We start from the raw sequence: 20,847 nt of genomic DNA on the forward strand, positions 1-20,847 counted from the left end.
TGTATCAGCAATTTGAATTTAACTGGGCCCTTCCAGTATAATTGAGACAAATTAATTGTAAATACAAGCAATGGAAATATGTTAAAGTATCTAAATTCATAACACTTGCCTTTTCCCCTTCTTATTTTAGCCAGTTCCAGAGAATATGAATGCACAGAGACTTAAAAAAAAAAAGCACAGACATACACAGGAGACCTCCGGATGTCAAACTCTGTCTTCCACATGTAGTAATCAGTGACTGGTCTCTACGGACATGATTCAGGCAGTGTTTGGTGTGCAATGCAAATGTGTATTAAGGCCTTTGATCAAGTGTCAGCTGGAATTTCCCCCTTTCCTCCTGGGCTCAGTACACTGCAATATTGAAAGATCAAAATCACCCCTCAGCTTTTCCATTTACAGCACATTTAGCTCTCAAAGGGGTGGGTGAGGGTACCTGCCATATTTCTATTTAACTTTTAAAACACATTAAACATTTACCCCACGTCACAATAAAATCACGGTCCCATCTGTAAGGGTCACGAAGGCTGCTCTCAGAGCTTTTTACACATGGATCTTTCAAACATGTCCCAACTACATTTTAGTCTGCATGCAACAATCCCACCATGTCCCCATTGTACTACGCCCCTTCCCAAAAAGGGTTGGCGTTTTGGTGCCTGAGGCAGAAAATCAAAATGGTAGTACAAGCAATAAAGGAAGCAGCTGCCAATTTGTGGCCTTTGACAGGACTATGATGACTGCCTGATGCAGGCCCAACTTGCTTGGGATCCCAGTAGGCCCAGATCATGACTGGAATACTTCCCCTTGCGCTGGTGAAGGCTTTTGCTGAGTGTGCAGTGAGGACAGGACAACTGTGCTGTTCACTCCACTGCCCCTTCCCTTTATGAGTCTCAGAAGGTATGTCCTCCCGCACTGAAGACGAGAACTGTGAAAGCAGCTGTCTAGCCAAGGGGTGCAGAAGGCCCACAGGCCATATCCAACCTGCCTGGAGGACAAATCTGGCCCATTGATGGCCACGACCTTTTCCCCTGGCAGCTGATCATTTGGTGGTTTCCCAGTATTTGCATAGTTTTGTCACTTCTGAAAGACTGAGATGCCTCTCTTAAGGCTTAATTAACAGTAAGTTTCCAGCTAAAGTAGGCCATTATTTTTGGTATTTTGGCCCCATCTCCTTTTGCCTTCAGCCCTTGAGCCAAACAGCTTCAACACCCTGGGTCTCCCAGGTTGGACTATTTGTCCATTGAGCCTGATCCAGTATACTCTCAGTGGCAGCAGTTCTGCAGGCTCTCCAGCAGAGAGAGCCCTTTCCTGTCACCTAATCCTTGAACAGGAGATGCCAGGGATTACACTGGCTTTTTTTGCATGCAACAAAGGTACTTTACCAGCTAAGTGATGGTGCCTCTTAAAGCATATAGTCTCCAAAGAAGTAGACATTTTCAAAAATAGGAAAGGGGAATGTGTGTGCGTGTTTGTGCAAATGTGTTTTGCAAAAGCAAAATGCTTTCCAATCCTATAATTGGTGTTCAACTGATTTCACGTTTTCACAATGAGAGCAACAGCCGCTTAAAAGTGAGAACGCACTGGCAAAATGACTCTCAAGTTCTCATCTGTAGAAAGAGTTAGCGATCCAACTGTTTATACCTTCACACAACCTACTTTTCAACCATATTGCCCACACAACAGCTTACATGCAAGGTCCAGTTAACACAAGCCAAAGAAGTAGAAGGGAAGAACAAGGACTAAGAATAGCCCTTGGTTGGATCAGACCAAGGTCCATCTAAGTCCAGCGTTCTCTTCACACAGTGGCCAACCATTTGTCCACAGAAAATCCACCACACCCACCTGCCCATGCTCTCCAGCAACTGGTGCACAGAGCATGCTGCCTCTGATCTTGGAGGCAGCACTGAGCTAGCAGGAATCCATGGATTTCCCTAATCCTCTCTTCAAGCCAGCCATCACTACCTGTTGTAGAAGTGAATTCCATAACTTAACTTATGGGCTGCTTTCCTACCAATCAGTGTAATGGGAATACCCTTAATTCTAGCATTATGAAAGTAAGAAACGAATGTCTTCCAATCCATTCTCTCCAAATCATGCATAATTTTGTACATCTCTATCATGTCTCCTTTTTGTTGCCGTTTTTTCTGAGCTAATTGCATGAACAGTAACTTCTCCTCACAAGGGAGTTACTCTAGCCCTTTGATCTCTGACATTTACTGCACTTTTTCTAGCTCTACAATAACCTTTTCAGGTGCTGTTCCAGAACTGCACACAATACTTTTAGTGTAGCCATACCACAGATCTATCTGAAGATAACATGATTTTGGCAGCTTTATTTTCAAGTCCTCCCTTGATTTTCCCTAACATGGAGTTACCCTTTTCACAGCAGTAGCACACTGAGTCACCATTTTCATTTTCATTAAGGCCCTTCTCCGGGAACCCTCCATGAAAGAAATCAGGAGGGTAGGTACTCGGAGGAGGGCTTTCTCTGCGGTGGTGCCCAATCTATGGAATATGCTCCCCGGAGAGGTCCGCCTGGTGCCGTCATTTGTTTTTTGGTGCCAGGTGAAGACCTTTTTATTTAAACGTCATTTTAATTGTTAACAATATTTACTTATTTATCTGGCCAGGGCGACTTCTTTTCTTTTATAACTTCTTTTATATCGTTTATATTTCTTATTTATTTTATATTATTAATTTTAATTTTATATTGTTATTTTTGTATTGTATTGTATTTTATTGTGTTGTAAGCCGCCCCGAGGCTTCGGCAAGGGGCGGCATAGAAATGTTCTAATAATAATAATAATAATAAGCTGTCCACCACAACCCCAGCACTGTATTCCTGGTTAAGTACCACTTTTGCCATTTTAATGGCCACTCTCTCGGTCTGGAAGATCCTTCTGGAGTACCTCACAATCCCATATTTGTTTTAACCACCTCAGTGATTTTCTGTTGTCAGCAAACTGGCCCACTTCACTGCTCATTCCTAATTCCAGACCATTTATGAGAAAGTTGAAAAATGTTGGTCCAATACAGATCCTGTGGGACCTCACTGTTAAATCCTTCTATTAGCAGAATTTACCATTGACTTCTGCTTTCTATTCTATAATCCATTACCGATCCTTAAGAAAACCTCTATCTACTCTTACTCTGTGATTGCTAAATTTGCCCTGAGATCTTTATTAGCAGACTTTGTTTAAAAGCTGTTTGGAAGTCCAAGTAAATAAGGTCTACCAGATCACCCCTGCCCATATGTTGACACTTCTCAAAGATCTCAAAAAGCTTACTGAGAAAAAGCTTACTTTTAAGACATGCCAGTTCTTTTTCAGCAGAACTTGTTCTTCTATAACCTTTACTAATTTTACCTTTAATAATGCTTTCCACCAATTTATCCTCAACATGTGTACTAAGCAGTAGATGCCACCCTGGATCCCTTTTTTAAAAAATCAGTGTTACACTGGCCATTCTCCAATGTTCTGGTATGGATATGTTACAGATTTTTGTTAGAACTCAGCAATTTAAGTTTTTTAAAAACCCTAGAATAGGTATCATATGAGCCCAGGGACTTATTAGCTTTCAATTTGTCAATAAGGTCAAGAACTCCCTCTGTTCTCACTATTATCTGCCTTAGTTCCTCTTCCTGAAAACATCGTTTCAGGTACAGGAATCTATCCGATAACTTCTTAAACTTCTCCTTAACCTTTTAAACCAATTAAAAGAATTCATTCAGCTTCTTCACAAACTTCTTATCTCCTTCAGCATTTCTTTTAATTCCATTTTCATCCTCTGCACCAACTACCTTCCTAGCTGGTTTCCTACTTCAGATACCTTGAAGGAATTTTTCATTGTGAGCCTCTCTCTTATGAAAAAGCATTTTGAGGCGCGTATTGATAATATCTTTCATTCTGTGCTTGTGCTTTCCTCATGCAAGCTGGTGCTCCTTTTTGTTTGCTTCATTTTGGTAAAATTTCCATTTAGCGTCCTTGACACTGCTCATTAATCATGCCGATGAACTTCTGGACTTGACGCTACCTTTCCTAAGCAGTGGTGTACATTCTAAGCTGAGCATCTGATTGTCATGTTGAGTAATCTCCAAGCATTTTGAAGGGATCTAGCCCTCTCAACTCCCCCTTTCAACTTCCTTTTTACGAGTTCCCTCATTTTAGAGAAGTTTCCTCTTTTTGAAGTTAAATGTGACTTTGCTGGACTTTCTTGGCAATTTTCCACTTAAATATATATTAAAACTGATAGCATTGTGGTCACTGTTTTCAAGTGTGTCAGCAACACACACATCTCATACTAGATACTGGGTGATACCACGTAGAATTGGTTGCCACCTACAATCTGATAGGTTGCAAGATCAATTGTTCTAGGGCATAGCCATATAGGGTAATGAGAAATTTAACTTCTTTGTCATGACTGGCACATACATTAATCTACTCAATGTGGGGATAACTGAAGTCACCCATTATTACATCACTTCCTCATTTGGAGGCATCCCAGATTTCATTTTCCATCTCATGATCACCCTTAAGCATTCGAGCCTGTGGGACCACAGCGCTAAATTTGTTTGTTTGTTTAAGGCATTTCTACTCTCAGAACATTGTTTCATTAGTTGTGAAGTTAGGTATTATCACCCTGAATGCTTCTGTGGAGGAATCTGCCTTTTTAAGGGTTTCTAGTTCACTTGATACTGTGTCCTCTTTGACATACAGAACAACACCTCCTACAGAAGGTCTGCCCCTGTCTTTGCTATAGAATCTGTATCCAGAGATGCCTGTATCCACCTGGTTCGCTCCATTCCACCAGGATTCTGAACTGACCAGTCTGTCTAAGTTCTCCTTTAAAGCCAGGCACTCCAACTCTCCTGTTTTGGCTTGGGAGCTTCTAGCACTTGCATGGAAACGTGTACAGACGGTGCCCCTCTGCAGCTATCTCTGGCATGTGCAACTTCTGTTTTGGCACTTAAGCCTTTTTAACTATCTATCATGTTTCACTATACGTCCACTGACAATGACTGCAGATGATAGGAGTTATAGTCCAACTTAACCAGAAAGCACCATATTGGGGAAGGCAGTGAAAGAACCTGTTCCAAGGTCCACAGTCAGCTCACAAGGCATCATCATTTTTCTGTGTGAACTGGGACTGCTTCATAAAAGATACCCAAAAGAATCCTACTGGTATACAATGAAGAGAAATATCAATAATGATGCGTAAGTTTAGTTTTAGGGGAAAAATTGTCAGTTATTACAGATCTCCTCATTGAGAAATCTAATAGCAATTCCAGGCTTACCCAGAACCCAATTACTCCCCTGCCCGCATACTTCATCAGGATATTTTGACAAAGCCTTATAGCACAGGACTAGAAATGCTTGAGGATTTCATTTGGCCAAAATTTTTAAGCCACCCAACTCAGGGCAACAGCCAGGGTTGTCGTGCTTTATACTCCACTGACATAACCCAGGCATAAGCTACATCTACTGCAATACCAGTCCTTGAGTGAGGAGGTTTTCTAGGTAAAACTGTCAGGGCAGCAAACAGTTTGGTGTCAGTGCAGCAGCAGTGTTGGATACTGCCCTGATCCACAGAGTTATCCTTCAGATGGGGAACATCTCCACATTGTGAGTACCATTCTCAGCTCAAAATGTCTACCAAAATACATACATGAGAGAACTTACCCGGGTAACTTGGCCCAGCCATCTGACTGATTTTGTCAATTGTAATGACAGGCTAAGGCCACATGAACAATAATACAGATACTTGCAAACAATTTACCTAAATGTAAGGAAATCCCCATATCTGTTTGCCACAAATTCAGTCTGCTGATCTCAATTCATCCATAGCACTAGTCACAAAACTGCCAAATTATAAATGTTCTATGGATGTAATGCAACATGAAGATAATCCTGTGAAATCTCCTATAGCCTTTGATATATTTTAATATTCCTAACAGAATACTATCCAATCTAGAACCTTAAATGAGCCTAATTAGAGACTAAAATCCTTAGTGCCAAAGGACAGGGATTTTTGCTCACAGAAATGACTAGCTGTGGTTCCATTTTCATTTTACTGTTAATCTTTTACAGTAAAGGTCAAGCTAGATAAGACAAGAAAAACCTCTTTACAATCTTGTTGCAGCTTATTTGCATGCAGGAATTCAGTTTAACACACAACTTTTAAAAGTTTTATGAATTAGGAATGAAACTAAGAAAGAATCTAAATTAAGACGCAATCCTGTTGTGCATGTAGCACAAAAAAGCCTTTGTCACAATCGTTGTGTTCAACATGATTACTAAAGGACATAACTATCCTCCCTCAAGAAAAGCATGTAAGCTGCCTTGTCTTTGAGTTGCAAGCCCTAGGCTAGCCTTCTCCAACCTGGTGCCCTCCGGATGTTTTGGACTAAAACTCTCAAAGTTCCTATCAACAGACCATGCTGGTTGGGGCTGCTGAACACCGAAGTCCAAAACATCTGGAGGACATCAAATGAAGTCTGCCCTATGCAACTGAGAATGTTGCATGAAAAGTCATAAGAAATCTAGGCAATTAAACCAGTAATAAGAGAATTAGCGCTAACATAGAAGATGGCACTGAAGTTCTCAATGAACTTTCAGTCAGGGATGGTCAGAAGATAGTTTTTGGCCTTCAAATGTATTCTTGAAGCAGTAATTGTGGGTCCAAAACACAAACCCTTCATGGATGGAGACTTTAAAAAAAAAGTTGGTATTATCATCTCCAATCTACCTAAATATTGTCTTTTATCTGGATGTGATAGGGATTGCACCTCAGTAAAATCTCATTACCACTGAGCTACCATTGCCACCTGACATGTTCTATCACAGAAACTGTGTGTGTGTGCTTCAGTGGTAGAGAAGAGCTGCCACCTAGACATTTTCTTCTGTTAGATCTAGTTTTGTTTGCTCTGGGACAGCTCATATAAGCTTTCCTATTATAGTGAACTCTTCTTCACATGACACAGTGGTTTGGGTGCATTTAGAAATAGATTTTTAAAACTTCCTGGTATGCCCACACAAGAAAGCCAAACGCACCACTGGAAACTTATTCTTCCTCCCAACCCAATTCCTCTTTCCCCCACCAGTTGTCCAATCACCCACCCTTGCATATAGACCCATCTGGGTCTGTCAGAACACCAGAACATGCTCAGGGATTGGTCCTTTTATGCGCGTACCTGCTATTTCAGCAAGTTTGTCAAGAGATGAGGTCGACCTTAGCATTTCATTGTCCTTCACTAGGTCCTCCACTTTCTGACGCAATCTGGATGCTTCTAACTGAGACTCTTCCAATAGCTCCCCTGGCAAAACAAGCAAGAGCATGATTTAACACTCCCTTGTATACACACTTGCACTTGACCACTCTTTCCAGCACCACATCAGCCACAGTGATCTAATCTATCAGCAGCTCACATTCCTAGCCCTACTGGATTACGTTAAAATTCCAGTGACTCTGGCATATGCCAGGGGTATTGAATCTCTTTCAACCCAAGGGCCTAATTCAATTTAGAGAAGCTCTCAGGAGTAGCAAGAGGAAATGATGGAAAAGGGGAGTGAGACAAAAACAAAGGCAGGATTGCTAACAAATGAAGCAAATTGCCAGTAATTAAGGAGAGACAATTTAGCATTTAGTTACATTTGTTCTTACAACATGAATCTTCCACTGTAACCCAAAATGTCTGCATGTAGAACCACTACTAGGCAAATGGTCTATCCCCATGGAAACTATTCTTCCATTGCATTTATGCCCCACTTTTTTGTAAGGAATGCAAGGCAACTAAAATAGCTCAATTTTATCCTTGCACCAACAACCCTTTGGGTTCAGTTGGCTTAAGACTGACTGACTGAACCGAAGTCACCTAGTGAGCTTCATGGCTGAGTGGTGTCTAGAACCTGGATCTTCCAGGTCTCCAGTCCAACGCTCTAACCACCAGACCACATTGGCTCTCAGTTTTACACTTGACTGCTGAGAATGAAAATAAAGGTGGCTTTCTGGCAACTTGTCCCATGCTCAATTCCAAAGGAAACAACGGCATACAATTTGTACCACTCAGTTTCCATCCCATCCACACCATTACCTAATGATTTAATCCCCTGCATCTTCTTGTTCAGCCTGGTATTTTCCTCCACCAGCCGTTCGAAGGCAGCAGATGCTTCCTCCTGTGTCCCGCCACCAGGGTCGTAGATACGATAAGGCCCCTTGCCTTCCATCACTGCAGATTAATTATCCAGTTTCCAAGTAGTCATGCCTGGAACAGTAGAAGATCAACATTCTAGAAGCAAATATCTTAAGGCTGCTGCAACAGGTCAGAGCAGCTTTCACCAACCCAGATATGTTGGAATACAACGTCCACCATCCCTAGCCCGTGAGGCCACTTGAACCACTTCTCCAACCTAGCACCCCTAGACATGTTGGACTACAACTCTCTCACCAACACTGTCAGCAGGGCCATTGACAAGGACAGTATGAGTTGCCTGGAGGACTAGGAACACTGGAGAATAGCCAGGACATAATAGTGCTCATCAACACCTGGAAATTCAGGGTAGGGGTGTTTCCAGATACAATTGCCTTGGTGAGAGGATACAGGTTCCTCTCACCAACAGGTTCCATGGCCATTTACAGCAGCCTTCCTCAACCTTGTGCCTTTTGGACACGTTTGGACAGCAACACCCAGAATTCCCAGTCAATGGTCCTCCTGGATAGGAATTCTGGGAGTTGCTGTGCAAATGCCTCTGCAAACCATGAGATTGGGGAAGGCTGATTTACTGTCACTGGGTGCAGCCATTAACAGTCCTTTATTTCTTAACTTTAATGAAGAGACCATGATGAAGCTGTGGAGTTATGAACTCCATGACCTTCTTCTGATAATTTTAACCATGCTTATGGGCAGGGACAATCTCCTTGGATGGGACACAAAACTAAGGACAATGATTTGCCACAGCTCTATGAAATTTTTTGGACCTTATAGAGTCAATAGGATTCACAAGAAGTGCCATGTTGAGCCCTAGATATTTTATTACGTTTGTACCACAGAAAAGGCTCACCGTCTTTTGAATCAGGAAAAAAGGCAAAAAACTTTGCAAGTATAACGTGACTTGGGAAGTGTAAATTCTTCCACTGAGACTTTCCAAGTGCAATCAAGGATTGTTGGTTTTGCTTTGAAGTGAGACACTTTGGTCAATTCTATGCCTTCTTGTTTGGGCTTGGCAAAATGCAGACAAAATAAATGCAGGAGTAGAGCCATGGGTGCCTCACAGTGTAGGATCTAGAAAAGTTGAAAGCTTGCAAAACTAAAAAAAGCTGCTCCATGAAATTCTAGAGTGGAAAAGCAGCTGATGGGGTGGACAATGTCATGTGTGCCAAAGCACATCCTCCACTGTGTGATTAATGTCTCCACTGGAAAAATGTCACTCTCTACCTAGTAAGGACTGCTCCAGACTAGAGATACAAAATAAGTGGGGGGCATGTCACTTCAGCTGTTACTTTGCACAACAATGTTTAGGATGGGTATGGTTATTTCCTTAAAGTAATGGCTTCCTTCTTAGTGCTACGGAAGCACTCAAGCATTGGTGACTATAATTTATAATTTTGTTGGGGTGAGTCTGCATGTTTTTTTTTTTTATCGTTGTGGCCTCATGTAAAATAAGTAGCTCTGTCCCTTATAATTCAAAGTTATTGTGAAATTGGCTGGACTGGATAATTATGCTAATTTCATACTTAAGGGGTAGTTTGCAGGAGAAGAAAAAAGCTTGCTAATGTCAGAAACAGACAAAGGAACAGTAATTGTAATAAAAGAGCAGCACATACTGTCTAACCTCATAGGAAAAACAACATGAAAATTCAGGAGGAGATATCTTGAAATGGTGGAGGCCATTTGCCTTGCATTTACTTTTATTTTCTCTTTTCAAAGGTAACATGCAGATTTGTGTAGGTGTACAGACAAGCAGCTGTCCTTTCATACCAAGCCATCAATAAATAAGTAAGTTCACCAACACTCTGCAAAGCTGTTATCTGGTCAGATCTCACTCTTGTTCTTTTCTTTCCCAGGACCAAACTAGTTGTTGGTTGTTCATTTGCCTGCCCCAGTCACATATGAAGCTAAGGGGATTTTTAAGACAAAGCAATGCATCTCAGTGGAAGGAAGTGCTGCCCACCCTTCTTAACTTCTTGCACTTTTCACTATAGACATTTATCTCTTACCAAAGTCTATCAGTTCAAATGAAATGAACTGTGAAGAAAAGTGTGCAAAGTGAGGCTCAACTGCTTTCACCCATGCAGGTGTTCTAAGACTGAAGCCGCCTCTGCTATATGCAGTGATCCTGGTAAACACATGACGAAACACACATACTTGTTCCATTATGGCTTCAGTCCTACAAAGATGCCCATTGTCATTCTAATGAGGGTGGAGCCAGGCATGCAGTGCTTTGTTCCATTTGGAACAGAACTAGGTTAGAAGGTATCATTTAAAGAGAACGAGAGCAAGGGCAGACATTCTTTCTGAATTATGCAGAAACAGCTCTTGGCTTTTTTGAATGTTGAGCCATAGTTCATAGCAGCTAAACTAGATTCAGCTCAGCCTGTCCAGAAGTGTCATAAAGAGACAGCAGATCAGTGGAGTTTCTGAAACCAGACCAGAGTTATTGATGCCAACAGACACATGGATCCATACATTATCAGTATGAGAACAGACAGGTAAATCTAAGGAAGGGAAACATTCAAGAATTCTCACCCCTTCCCCACCCAACAACTTTATTAAAGGGACCTGAACTGCATATACCACCTCACCACTCCTGAGGGCATTTTTTAACTTAGTGAAGGCAACATCCAGGAGAGCCCTTCCTTCTCCACATTTGGGAAATGTTCAGGAGCTCAGTGGACAGGGACTAGCCCTCACCTTCCCTTCCCAGCTCAGAGGCAGGAAAGAGGACTGATAACTCCCACTTGTAGATCTTGGATGCAGAGGGATGTCTCATAGGATTCTGCCTTTTGCTGGCAGATTCATAACAAGCACCAAAACATATGGGCTTCTGTTACTACTGCGACTGAGAACTACTGTGATATAAAGCCCAACTTTACTCAGCAGTACTGGATGCTGCAAAAGACAGTCATTCATATGCAAACATGTATTAAAACTGTTTTTATGTGTCATCAAGTCATTTCTGAATTATGGCAACCCCAATGAATGAAAGCCTTCCCAAATGTCCCATCCACAACATTCCTGCTTGCACTTGCTGATTATCATGAGAATAACCCTGAAGTGGCTTATTGGGCTCAAACAACTTGACCTGTTTCAACATTCTGCAGGCATAGACATATGGAGCTTTTAAAAAATCTTCACAGCTTCCCCATGCCCTAGATTTGGCATATGAGCACACAGCCCTGTCCTTGAGTAAAAGAATATTCCTAGGGCAACTTGCAATCATTGCACATGGCTGTGGACTAAAAAATTAGCAAGACAGAATAGTTCCCTTTTGCTATACCATACTGCTTTCCCATGTGCTCACCTCTTAATTCTCCTCGTCTAAGAATAACCAGTATTTCACAACCCTCAGGATGCATGCACCATCTGCCTCTAACTTTGTACATGGGCCACACATGATCTTATGCACTTTAACTCCCAATGGGAAAAGACAAACACAGAAAAAGCATACCCCAGCTGAGTTTGGAACCTCACTTGACAGAATAGCATTGCCCCCTTCATGTTTTGACCTCTTTACTAGTGTAGTCTCCTTTTTAGCCACTGACCTGTGTTTGCCAAGCCAATTCTAACGGCATCCCCTCCTGGCTTAGTACACATTGGCTTAACCTATTCTTTATTACTGTATATTCAGGTGTCTGCTGAGGGATGCAAAGCAAATGGAATACCTAGGTTCTGAAAATGCTCTCCCCCTCATGCAGATTGCTATTTATTTGCTGGAACATGCCTCAATTTAAAAACGCTGGCATAGAATTATAAATATAATCTATGCAGTAACTTGTAACAAATATCTTTAGATCAGTTAAGTCATGTTGTCTAACTCTGACATGTGTCAATGAAGTTTCAACATGGGTTGCCTCTTTTATGCAGGGATAAAAGGTGCCTGTATCTCCTTCAGTTTTAGGCACCAGGTTGAAAAACAGAATCTAGATGTAGAAACAGAAATAATTACAGCATGTAAACAGGAGAGAGAGAACTGCTATAAAAGATGACTGCATGAATATCTGCATTGCACTGTTTTGTAAACCCTAGGTAGAATTTGTAGAAGTTTAGCAAAGAATCCACAGTCTCTCCTTTCATTTTCTCATATGTAATTGCTGAAAAATGTTGTTTCCTATTCAGTGTAAATGACCAACAGTAGAAGAGACACAAAGAGCTTCTTCACTGAACCTGATCATCTCATAGAATAAGGCATGCCAATGAAATGACAAATTCTTCTGTTTTTAATAACAGGAATCAGATCTATCTATCACAGCTACTAGCTATGTAAGTTAAAAGCGGAACTTCTCTATGCACAAAAAGTAAACATTATAGTACAAGATGTTTGGAGACAGGCAATAGGAAAGGTTTGGTAATTTCCTTCCCCCATGCCACCCGCTCAGACAGTTGAAACAACTGCACCGTGGGCATAAATGGGAGCAAGAGGGAGGCTTGTTACACCAAATACCAGCTCGAACTGGACTGTTCCCTATCCCTGCCCCCAGGAATATATGCACTTGTGAGCCAATCAATAGCAACTGCCCTGTGGTACAGCCTTTAGTAAGTTTCTCATACTGTCTTCGTCCAATTTAATGTATTTTTGTTCTACCAGGAAGCTGGCCCAAAAGGACTTCTAATCATAGAAGAAGGATGTGCTTATACAGAAATCATCAAACATCCTTGTAAACAAGAAAGTATAACACTGTTTAAATATTTGGAAAGCAGAAGCTGCTTCTCTGCTTTAGAGATCTAGGACATTATACTGATTTGCTTAAGCCTCTCCACATACCTTCCAAGAAAATCAAGCCCTTCTCTGTACCCCAGTCACCCAATTATGACCTCACTGTTACAGGCTGATATCAACAGAATTTCCATCAAGCTGCCCACTATTAGCAACTGTGTTTCAAATTTTCAGTAATGGTAGGGCTACCTGTATTCAGGCCATGGACTCTGGGATGGTGAAAATAGGCTTATATGAAGGTTTTGACCCTCATGGCTACAGATGCCAAGCTTAATCCTGTAAAATTTGTTCCTTGCTGTTCAGTCAGCAACTTTTGAGGATGCCTAAGTTGGGAGACAGCAGTATCTGAAAGCAAGAATTATGAAACATAGGGAAGAAAAGCCTTGATGAGAAGAACTAGCAGGTCTCCTACAAACAGAATTTCTGCCACACCTAAACTTTTAGAACTCTTTGAACGTGTCAGAAAACTGATCACACCTAGACATGATGAGGTCGGGACTTCCAAAACCTTTGCTCAAATCCCTTGCCAAAGGTCTCCTGAGGGAAGTTAGCAATGAAAGTGAAAGTTCTGTCTTCCCCAGCAAGGAATGCTGGGAGGAAGGCACCAGACTGGAGAAGAACTGAAAACAGGAGGTTTCTGAATAGGCACTTCACAGTGGAGGGAAGCACAGTGCTGGTTTGGCTGTTGCATGGTCATGGCGCTAAGCCAGCTTTTCCTTCTGGAAAAAGACTATTGGGAGCAGCTCGATATTCACTGCTGCTGCCCAGCTGAGGTGCTCTGCATGTGCAGGGCCTTATGAACACAGGAAGCTGCCTTAGTGAGCCAGACAGCTGGACCACCTAGCCCAGTACTGTCCACACTGGCAGTGGCTCTCCAGCATTTCAGCGGCATTTCTTCCCAGAGGGAAGTGGGGACCTTCTGCATGCCAGGCAGGTGCTCCACCACAGCCACTCCTGAGCACCATTCCCTCCCTTTACCGCTCTGGGGCAGGCAGAGAAGTGGGGGGCTTGTGTGGCAGACGCTCTTCAGCCAAGCAGCTGCCAGGCAAGTGCTGCCAGAAAACTCTCCCCCAACCCTTCCTCCCAAACCTGGCACTGGGGAGGGGCAGGGATCAGCAAAGAATGGCTTGGACCCACCCCATCTGCAGCTCCAACACTCGGAGGAAGGCGGGCCCCTTTCATCAGAGGGCACAGGCCAAAATGCAGTAAATGGATCGTTCCGCTGAAGACCCGTGCTGAGGGATACACTGCAGAGGTTCTGGGTCACCCCCAGCTCTCTCAATGGCAGGGATGGGCAAGGGCATAGGGCCACCATTCCCATCAGCCCTAGCCAGCATGGCCATGGGTGACAGAAGATGGAACCTGGGAGGGGGGAGATTCCCCTCTGCATGCATCCAACAACATCTGAAGGCCACATCTGAGCCCGTCGTTCACTGGGCATTGTTACAAAATAATATTAAACTACACAGAGCCTTTGGTGTGGTCCAACCAGACTATTCTTATGCCAAAGCTTTGAGTTCTCAGTCACAAGACGTCACTTTTTTAGTATTAAACCACTCCTTAAAGGAGGTTCCAGGTCAGCTTAAGGGCAGTAACAGAAATATCATGGACTGGACAGACCACTAGGGCCCAGAGAAGGCCCAGACGTTATTCTCTGACCTCTGTCCCATAATGAAAGCAGCTAAGACCTTGGTGGCTTCTTTGGAGGCATTTCCCAGTTTACACAACATGCCTGTCAGGATTCAGGAATGCTGGGGATTTTCCAGCTAAGAGCTGAAATCTGGCAGCATCCATGACCAGAATTGCAATTAGATCTCTGGTGGTTAGCGTGGGGGATTCCCCCTCCCCCTGCAAAGGAAGGCTTGAAAACAGCTTCTCTGAGAGAACCCTGACATAAATATTCGGCATCTCAGCGTTCACTGTTTCAATTACGTTCACAGATCTCATGTTTCTCTTAATGTACCACATAAAAACTGGGACACTGTTTAATTGTACTTTGATTATAGAAGTGACTCATCCTTCAACAATGAATGCAAGTTTTCATTGTAAATCCCAGTTGTTTCAATCAAGTTTGTTCCCATGGGAACATGCAGAAATATTGTCCCAGGACTGCTTCATAAAATCCAGCCTAAGGAGGAAGTTTCAGGGATAGCTGCTGCAGGGTCAATTCTGTAGGAAAGGGTAGGCATTTCTTTGTGTCTGTTTCAGGTTGCATCACTTCCAAAGATGACAACATGGTCTTGGAAGCCCCTTTTTACTCCTCCACAAATGCATAGATTCAGATTTCTGTCTTCATAGGAAAAAAACACACGTCAGTATAGCCTAACACCCTTGAGAAGATAGGGTACGACCAACCTGCTCATTTAAGAGAGAGAGAGGAAAAAAACCAAATAACTATTAAGGAATTATCAACAGGTTGCAATCACTGATGTCATTCTTTTGATGGAAACTGGAAGGGGGGAGATTCCCCTCTGCATGCACCCCCACAAACACTGTACGCTCTTAAAATCTGCTCTTGAAGGCTGGGAAAACCTCCAGCATAATTATTTGGCTAGTACTGAGTACTGCAGGGGAGGGGCACTCAGCATTAGAAGAGCCCAGACAAATACAACACACCAGGATAAATAACTTCAGGGAGTATTACTACCTTTGCTTTCCAAATAGCTTGTTTGCCATGATTTAGTATAGTGGGGAGTTTCCCTTGAAGGAAACAAACACATCTTTTATACAACAGACTTCTAAAGGATTTTTTTTAAAAAAATAGGGGAAAAAAGAAGCCAAGAATTGGATTCCAAGAATTGGAAAAGAAGGGGGTGGCACTTAAGCAATACTCCCCAACCAAAAATGTGTCACCAAGGAAAGACAGTAAAAAAGACAGTTTTGCAGCAAATTTACATGCATAGATGCAAATTTAGAAATAATTATTCTTTAAGCAGAGGTACAATACATCTTCCCATAACAGGGAAGACCTGAATCAGGTAACGTGTGTCCCTTGCTCAGCCTACTGTTCTGGTGCAGCTTCAAGGCCCAGCTCTTCTTTTGATAGGTCTTTATCCTTAAACCAGAATTGATCTGGAGAGCCCTTCAAACTGAGGACTGTCCTCAGTGCAATAAACACATGGCCACCTTGTTTCCCAGGCTCACCTTTGATCTGCATTTGTAGCGCTGCAGCCTTGAGAGGACAAGGAAACAGAAATACATGCCACTTGTTCTCCAGCGGAAAAGGAAGAGGCCAGACCAGTCCTTGGGTAATACCCAGAGTTTAGTAAAGGATCTTCTTTGGCCAGACCTGTACAACATGAAAGCTACCAAGCAGATGTTGACTGCCAGGCTGCCACATTCTGACAACCATCCCAAAGGCATGGCAAAAAGAGGCTCATGAAGCCCCTGGGAGGCTGCCATAACATGGCTTGCCACCTATGTCTGCTCTGGTGTGTCATAGGAGGGACAGGCCTACTATTAACCTCTCTGACCTATGGGAGGACAGGTGGCTGGCACGGTAGACCATCTGGATACCAACTCAAGTTACCAGGATGACCCCCAGTGGTGTTCTAACTTTGCTCCCCACCAAGCCAACTGCACCTCACCAATGTGTGTCTGGAAGTCCACAAAGACACTGAGCAACTTTGGGGTTGTGAAAAGCAAGAATCTAGCTGGCCCACAGTATGTGGCTCACAAGTGAGTGGGATGGTGTAACGTGGTGTCCTGCAACAGGCCTTCATGGCCCCTTCTAACCCTACTTTCCTGGATGATTCTAAGCTGCCTTTTAGCATGGCAATGCCACAAGCCACACAGACCTGGTTCAGTAGCTCAAATGCCCCACATTCTGTTTACTGTTCAGAGCTCTGCAGTCCGTTCCATCAAACTTACCTCTGCATGGCTTAATCATGAACAACTTAAATCTAGCAAAAAAAAAAAAAAAATGCAACGGAAAGATCCCTCTGCTACAGGGACTCTCTCCATTCTTGGGAGGGTAGGAGGGTGGGCAAAGCCAGGCTCAGATCCAAGTGTGCAAACAGCACATTCCTGCTGATACACCACTGTCACCAAAGCCCACCCACCACTGCTGGAGCTCTGTACTCAGTGCGGCTGCTACTGCTGAAGCTTGCCCAGCCACCACAGTTGCAGATGCTGCTGAAACTCTCCACCCACTGACCATTCTGAGGCCCTGTTACAGCTATCCATCCACCCACCAGTCTGTTCACTCTCACCTCCCCACACACTCTTTCCTGCTGGCCTGCCAGCCAAGCACGCCTCCCCTGCAAGCAATTTAAGGGGGGGGAAAAAACCTTACGTTTGAATAGCAGGCATCTGAATCAATCGGACATTGCCTTTGAAGTGACTTGGCCAATGAGGTCATAGCAATGACCTAAATCCCACCTTTAAGCCTTTCTTGGTTGCAACCTTCACAAAGACAGCCTCTGATTGGTTCAGCTCAAACCAATGTATATTGCTGCTTAAAATGTACATTCAAAAAAAGAGTTTAAGATTAGTGTGCTGCAGGGCCTGCAGAATGACCTTGGTATGTCCCAAGTGCTGGAGGGTGGTGGTGGGAGGCTCATGGATATGAATGGGCCCTTTTCACCCCCCATGGCCATCCATGTCAATCCTCAACACCGGGCCTGGCTGTAGGTACTTTCACAAAATGGCTGCCATAGATCGGCTGCCACAGTGGCATAAGCACAATCACAAACAATTCATTTCCCAGAAGGCATAAGGGCGATGCTGCAACAAAAGTAACCTGCCCAAGACCCTACATGCAAGGCACAGATTGGGTTGGAATTCCAAAACATAAAGCTGGGCTTGTGATTGCAAATTAAGGTATTGCTGGAGGACAGCAACTCATTTTGCAGCATGCCAGATTGCCAGTTAAGTCCTGCAGAAGTAAAATAAAAAGCAGGAAGCCTGACAGAGAGGTGTCTGAAGGACAGCAATGGGCACCATGTTAGGACAATTTAACAACACCACAGTGTTTTGATGCAGTGTTCAGTTTTTAGACTCATGGAAATGCATGTTTTTACTATTGCAATGCAACACAAAAGAAGAAAAATTCAAAAGCAAGAAGTGCTGGTGCGGACATACAGCAAAGGTGCTTCCAAAACAGTCTCGTAACTCTTGTTTCACTTTCCTTCCCCACTTTCCTGGTACTCATCTTTAGAATACCAAAAGGAGAAAATTCAGTGCGTTGGTTCATTTTCTTTTTCTCCCCCCTACTCTCCAAACATTTACTCTCCCACAGACATCAATAATTAAATGTATGTGTGCAAAGCAAATATGAGGCGTGTCTTGCAATAGAATTCTGAAGGTGCTAGTTAAGCGATTAGCACGACGTCTAGGTGGCTGCCTGTACAGGTGCCTTGGCATGCACTTGGAATACCTTGACTAACCACAGTAAAATCTGGGCTTCTATACTGGAAGTGTAAGCTTGCATCCACATGGCCTTACTAGGTGGAAACTAACAGGCACTGGGGAAGTAGAACACCAGAGCCTGTGCACACTCTACCAAGTGTGGTGCATACCAACCTGGTGCATACCAGGTGTTCTGAAGTAAAACTCCCATAAACCTGGCCATTAGCCATCCTGACTGAGGATGATGGGAATTATACTCCAAAACATCTGAAGACATCTAGTCATCACGCCCTGGACTGTACCTCCACTTTACACAGGGAACAGATTGCATGATAAATTGTCAGCCTGAATACCTTCCTAAGGACCTGGTGTAATTCAGCAGAGTTCTTCCAGTGTTTGGACTATTCAGAGGTGATAGGCAGTGCTGCAAGTTAAACTCCTCTTTATGTTCTGTACTTTGCTTGTATTATTGCAGTCACTGACACCTGGTGAGCCACGCAAAAGCCTTCTACATTCAGGGAGCCTTTGAATTTGGTATTTGAATTTGGAAAGGATGATGACAACTAATGGCACAGGAAGAATCATTCAGTCTCTTTGTTTCTAACCTTGACACAGGACAGATTTATTTCAGTGTTCCGGCTCCACACAGCACTGGCTGTGACAGCCAATCAAGGACAAGCTGGCAAATTCAGGTCCAGCTGACAATGAAGCAGAAAGCATACAGAAGTGCTGACACAGAGGTGATTAAATACCAGGTGACATATGAGTAAAGCATCTATTTCTGTAGAATGTGCGCAGCTGACGAGAAGCTAATATAGTTCTCCCCCCACCCCCCGTGTGTGTGCTTTCACTGTATCTATCTCAGAGCATAAATGCCAGCCCCCCCAATAGTAGGAGACGCTCATTCATGCCGAAATGGAAAACTTGACATAACCAATCAAGGAAAAGGCAATAGAAGGGAGAAAGAGGGCAAAGAATTAACTGGAGTTAAGTGAAACTAAAGTCTATGGGAAGCACAGCACAGACACAAGAACATTCTATCAATGCTGTTCTATGTGGCTCCAAGGGGACCATGCCTGGGACTAGCACATGCACCTTGGCCAACACATTTAAAGAATCATTTCTCTTGTTTACCAGGCATTATCCAAATTAATCTGTCTGGAGCAGGATGAGTGGACAGGACAGCAAAGATAATCACATGCATTAATTTCTTCAAGGCATCAGGATAAACTACTACGTGGTACAAACAGCTGTAGAAAATAGTGCTTTCCTGTTTCAGTCCTGTCTAAATAGAGATCTTTCTTTAGTGCTAAACTCTGAAGGGACCAGAGTTCACACATCCATCCTGTTCACATAGAAAGTAAGGCTGGGAGAATGGGGGTTAGTTGAACAGTAAAAGAGTGAATGGAGCCAGTGTGGTGTAGTGGTTAGAATGCTGGACTGAGGTGGGGGATCTTGGTTCTAGTCCCCACTTGGCTGCTGGCTCACTGACGATTTCGGGCCAATCACAGACTCTCAGCCTAACTACCTCACAGGATACCATGAAGTGTACAGGGATTATTTAAGCTGCCTTGGGATTCTTACAAGAGGAAAAAGGGTGGGAAATAATAACAATCATAAGCATAACAGTACTAAGAATGGGGGAAGAGCAACCCATTGTTTTAGAGCTGTAATCCCCAGTGTGGCTCTCATGGGTGCCAGGGATTTCTGTGAAGGTGCTGAGGAAGCTGAGCAAGAGGAAGCTATTGCGCTCACATCCTGTTTGTGGCCTTCCAATCAGGCATCTAGTTGGATGAATGTGAGAACAGAATGCTGCATTAGATAAGCTACTGGTCTAATCTGGCAGGGCTCCTTTTATCTTCACCAAATGAACCAATGTCTAGTGGAACATCAGTTCCTACGTATTTTAAACTACAAAGGAATGTTGTAACATTTGTTGCTGCATTCATATAAGTTTAGTCACCAAAAGCTCTAAGCATAACTAATCTATTTGACTTCCTTATTCGTTCCATCCTAAACTAGCCAATCCAAAGGGCCTTTGGAATATGGAAAGAGAGAAGCAGAATTACCCTGACCTTAATGGCACCCAAGAAACTACCATGATCTTTGCATTACTCATGCATCAACCAAGGAGCCAGATGCTTTCATTAGACCGCCAAAGTAGAGATCAGACTCAGGGCTGTGACTTGGATTTCTGGGTGCTTTTCTGCTACACAACATTCTTGCTTGACATTCTGCTATTGCTAAATCCCAACTCTGACAGTCCTGAACTTTATCTTTATCTAAGCAAATGGCTAGATGGTAGAGAATGGGCCAGTAGGTGATACTCAAGGACATGTAATAGAGTTTCTTGTTTTTGCACTCTAGTAGAACTTGTTCACTATGTGCTATAGAACAGAAGTGATCTCCATATGGAAAGATCTTCCCATCCTATCTTCCTCTACCATGCCAAAAGATTGCACAATGTTGTCATGTACAAAATGTAGGAAGTGATGCATGGCCTGGAAAAAGGGATAGGGAGATCCCCCCCCCCCCCGATTTATATCCTGCCTTTTTCCTACAAAGGGCTCAA

General features: G+C 43.2%; 1 protein-coding gene across 4 annotated transcripts in view; it reads right to left on the reverse strand.

The window, feature by feature from the left end:
* Positions 1–20,847, reverse strand: part of TNIP1 (TNFAIP3 interacting protein 1) — a 64,192-nt gene that overhangs the window by 26,901 nt on the left and 16,444 nt on the right. For all 4 annotated transcript variants that reach the window (XM_044454439.1, XM_044454440.1, XM_044454437.1 and 1 more), the window contains exons 2-3: positions 8,087–8,257; positions 7,187–7,309 (exon numbers count right to left, since the gene is read on the reverse strand). In XM_044454439.1, the coding sequence (XP_044310374.1) occupies positions 7,187–7,309; positions 8,087–8,219 (256 nt within the window). In that variant the 5' untranslated portion in view covers positions 8,220–8,257. The remainder of the gene's footprint in view (positions 1–7,186; positions 7,310–8,086; positions 8,258–20,847) is intronic.

The sequence above is a fragment of the Varanus komodoensis genome, unplaced genomic scaffold (genome assembly GCF_004798865.1).
Source record: "Varanus komodoensis strain SLA01 unplaced genomic scaffold, ASM479886v1 scaffold7_3, whole genome shotgun sequence".
Taxonomy (NCBI): domain Eukaryota; kingdom Metazoa; phylum Chordata; class Lepidosauria; order Squamata; family Varanidae; genus Varanus; species Varanus komodoensis.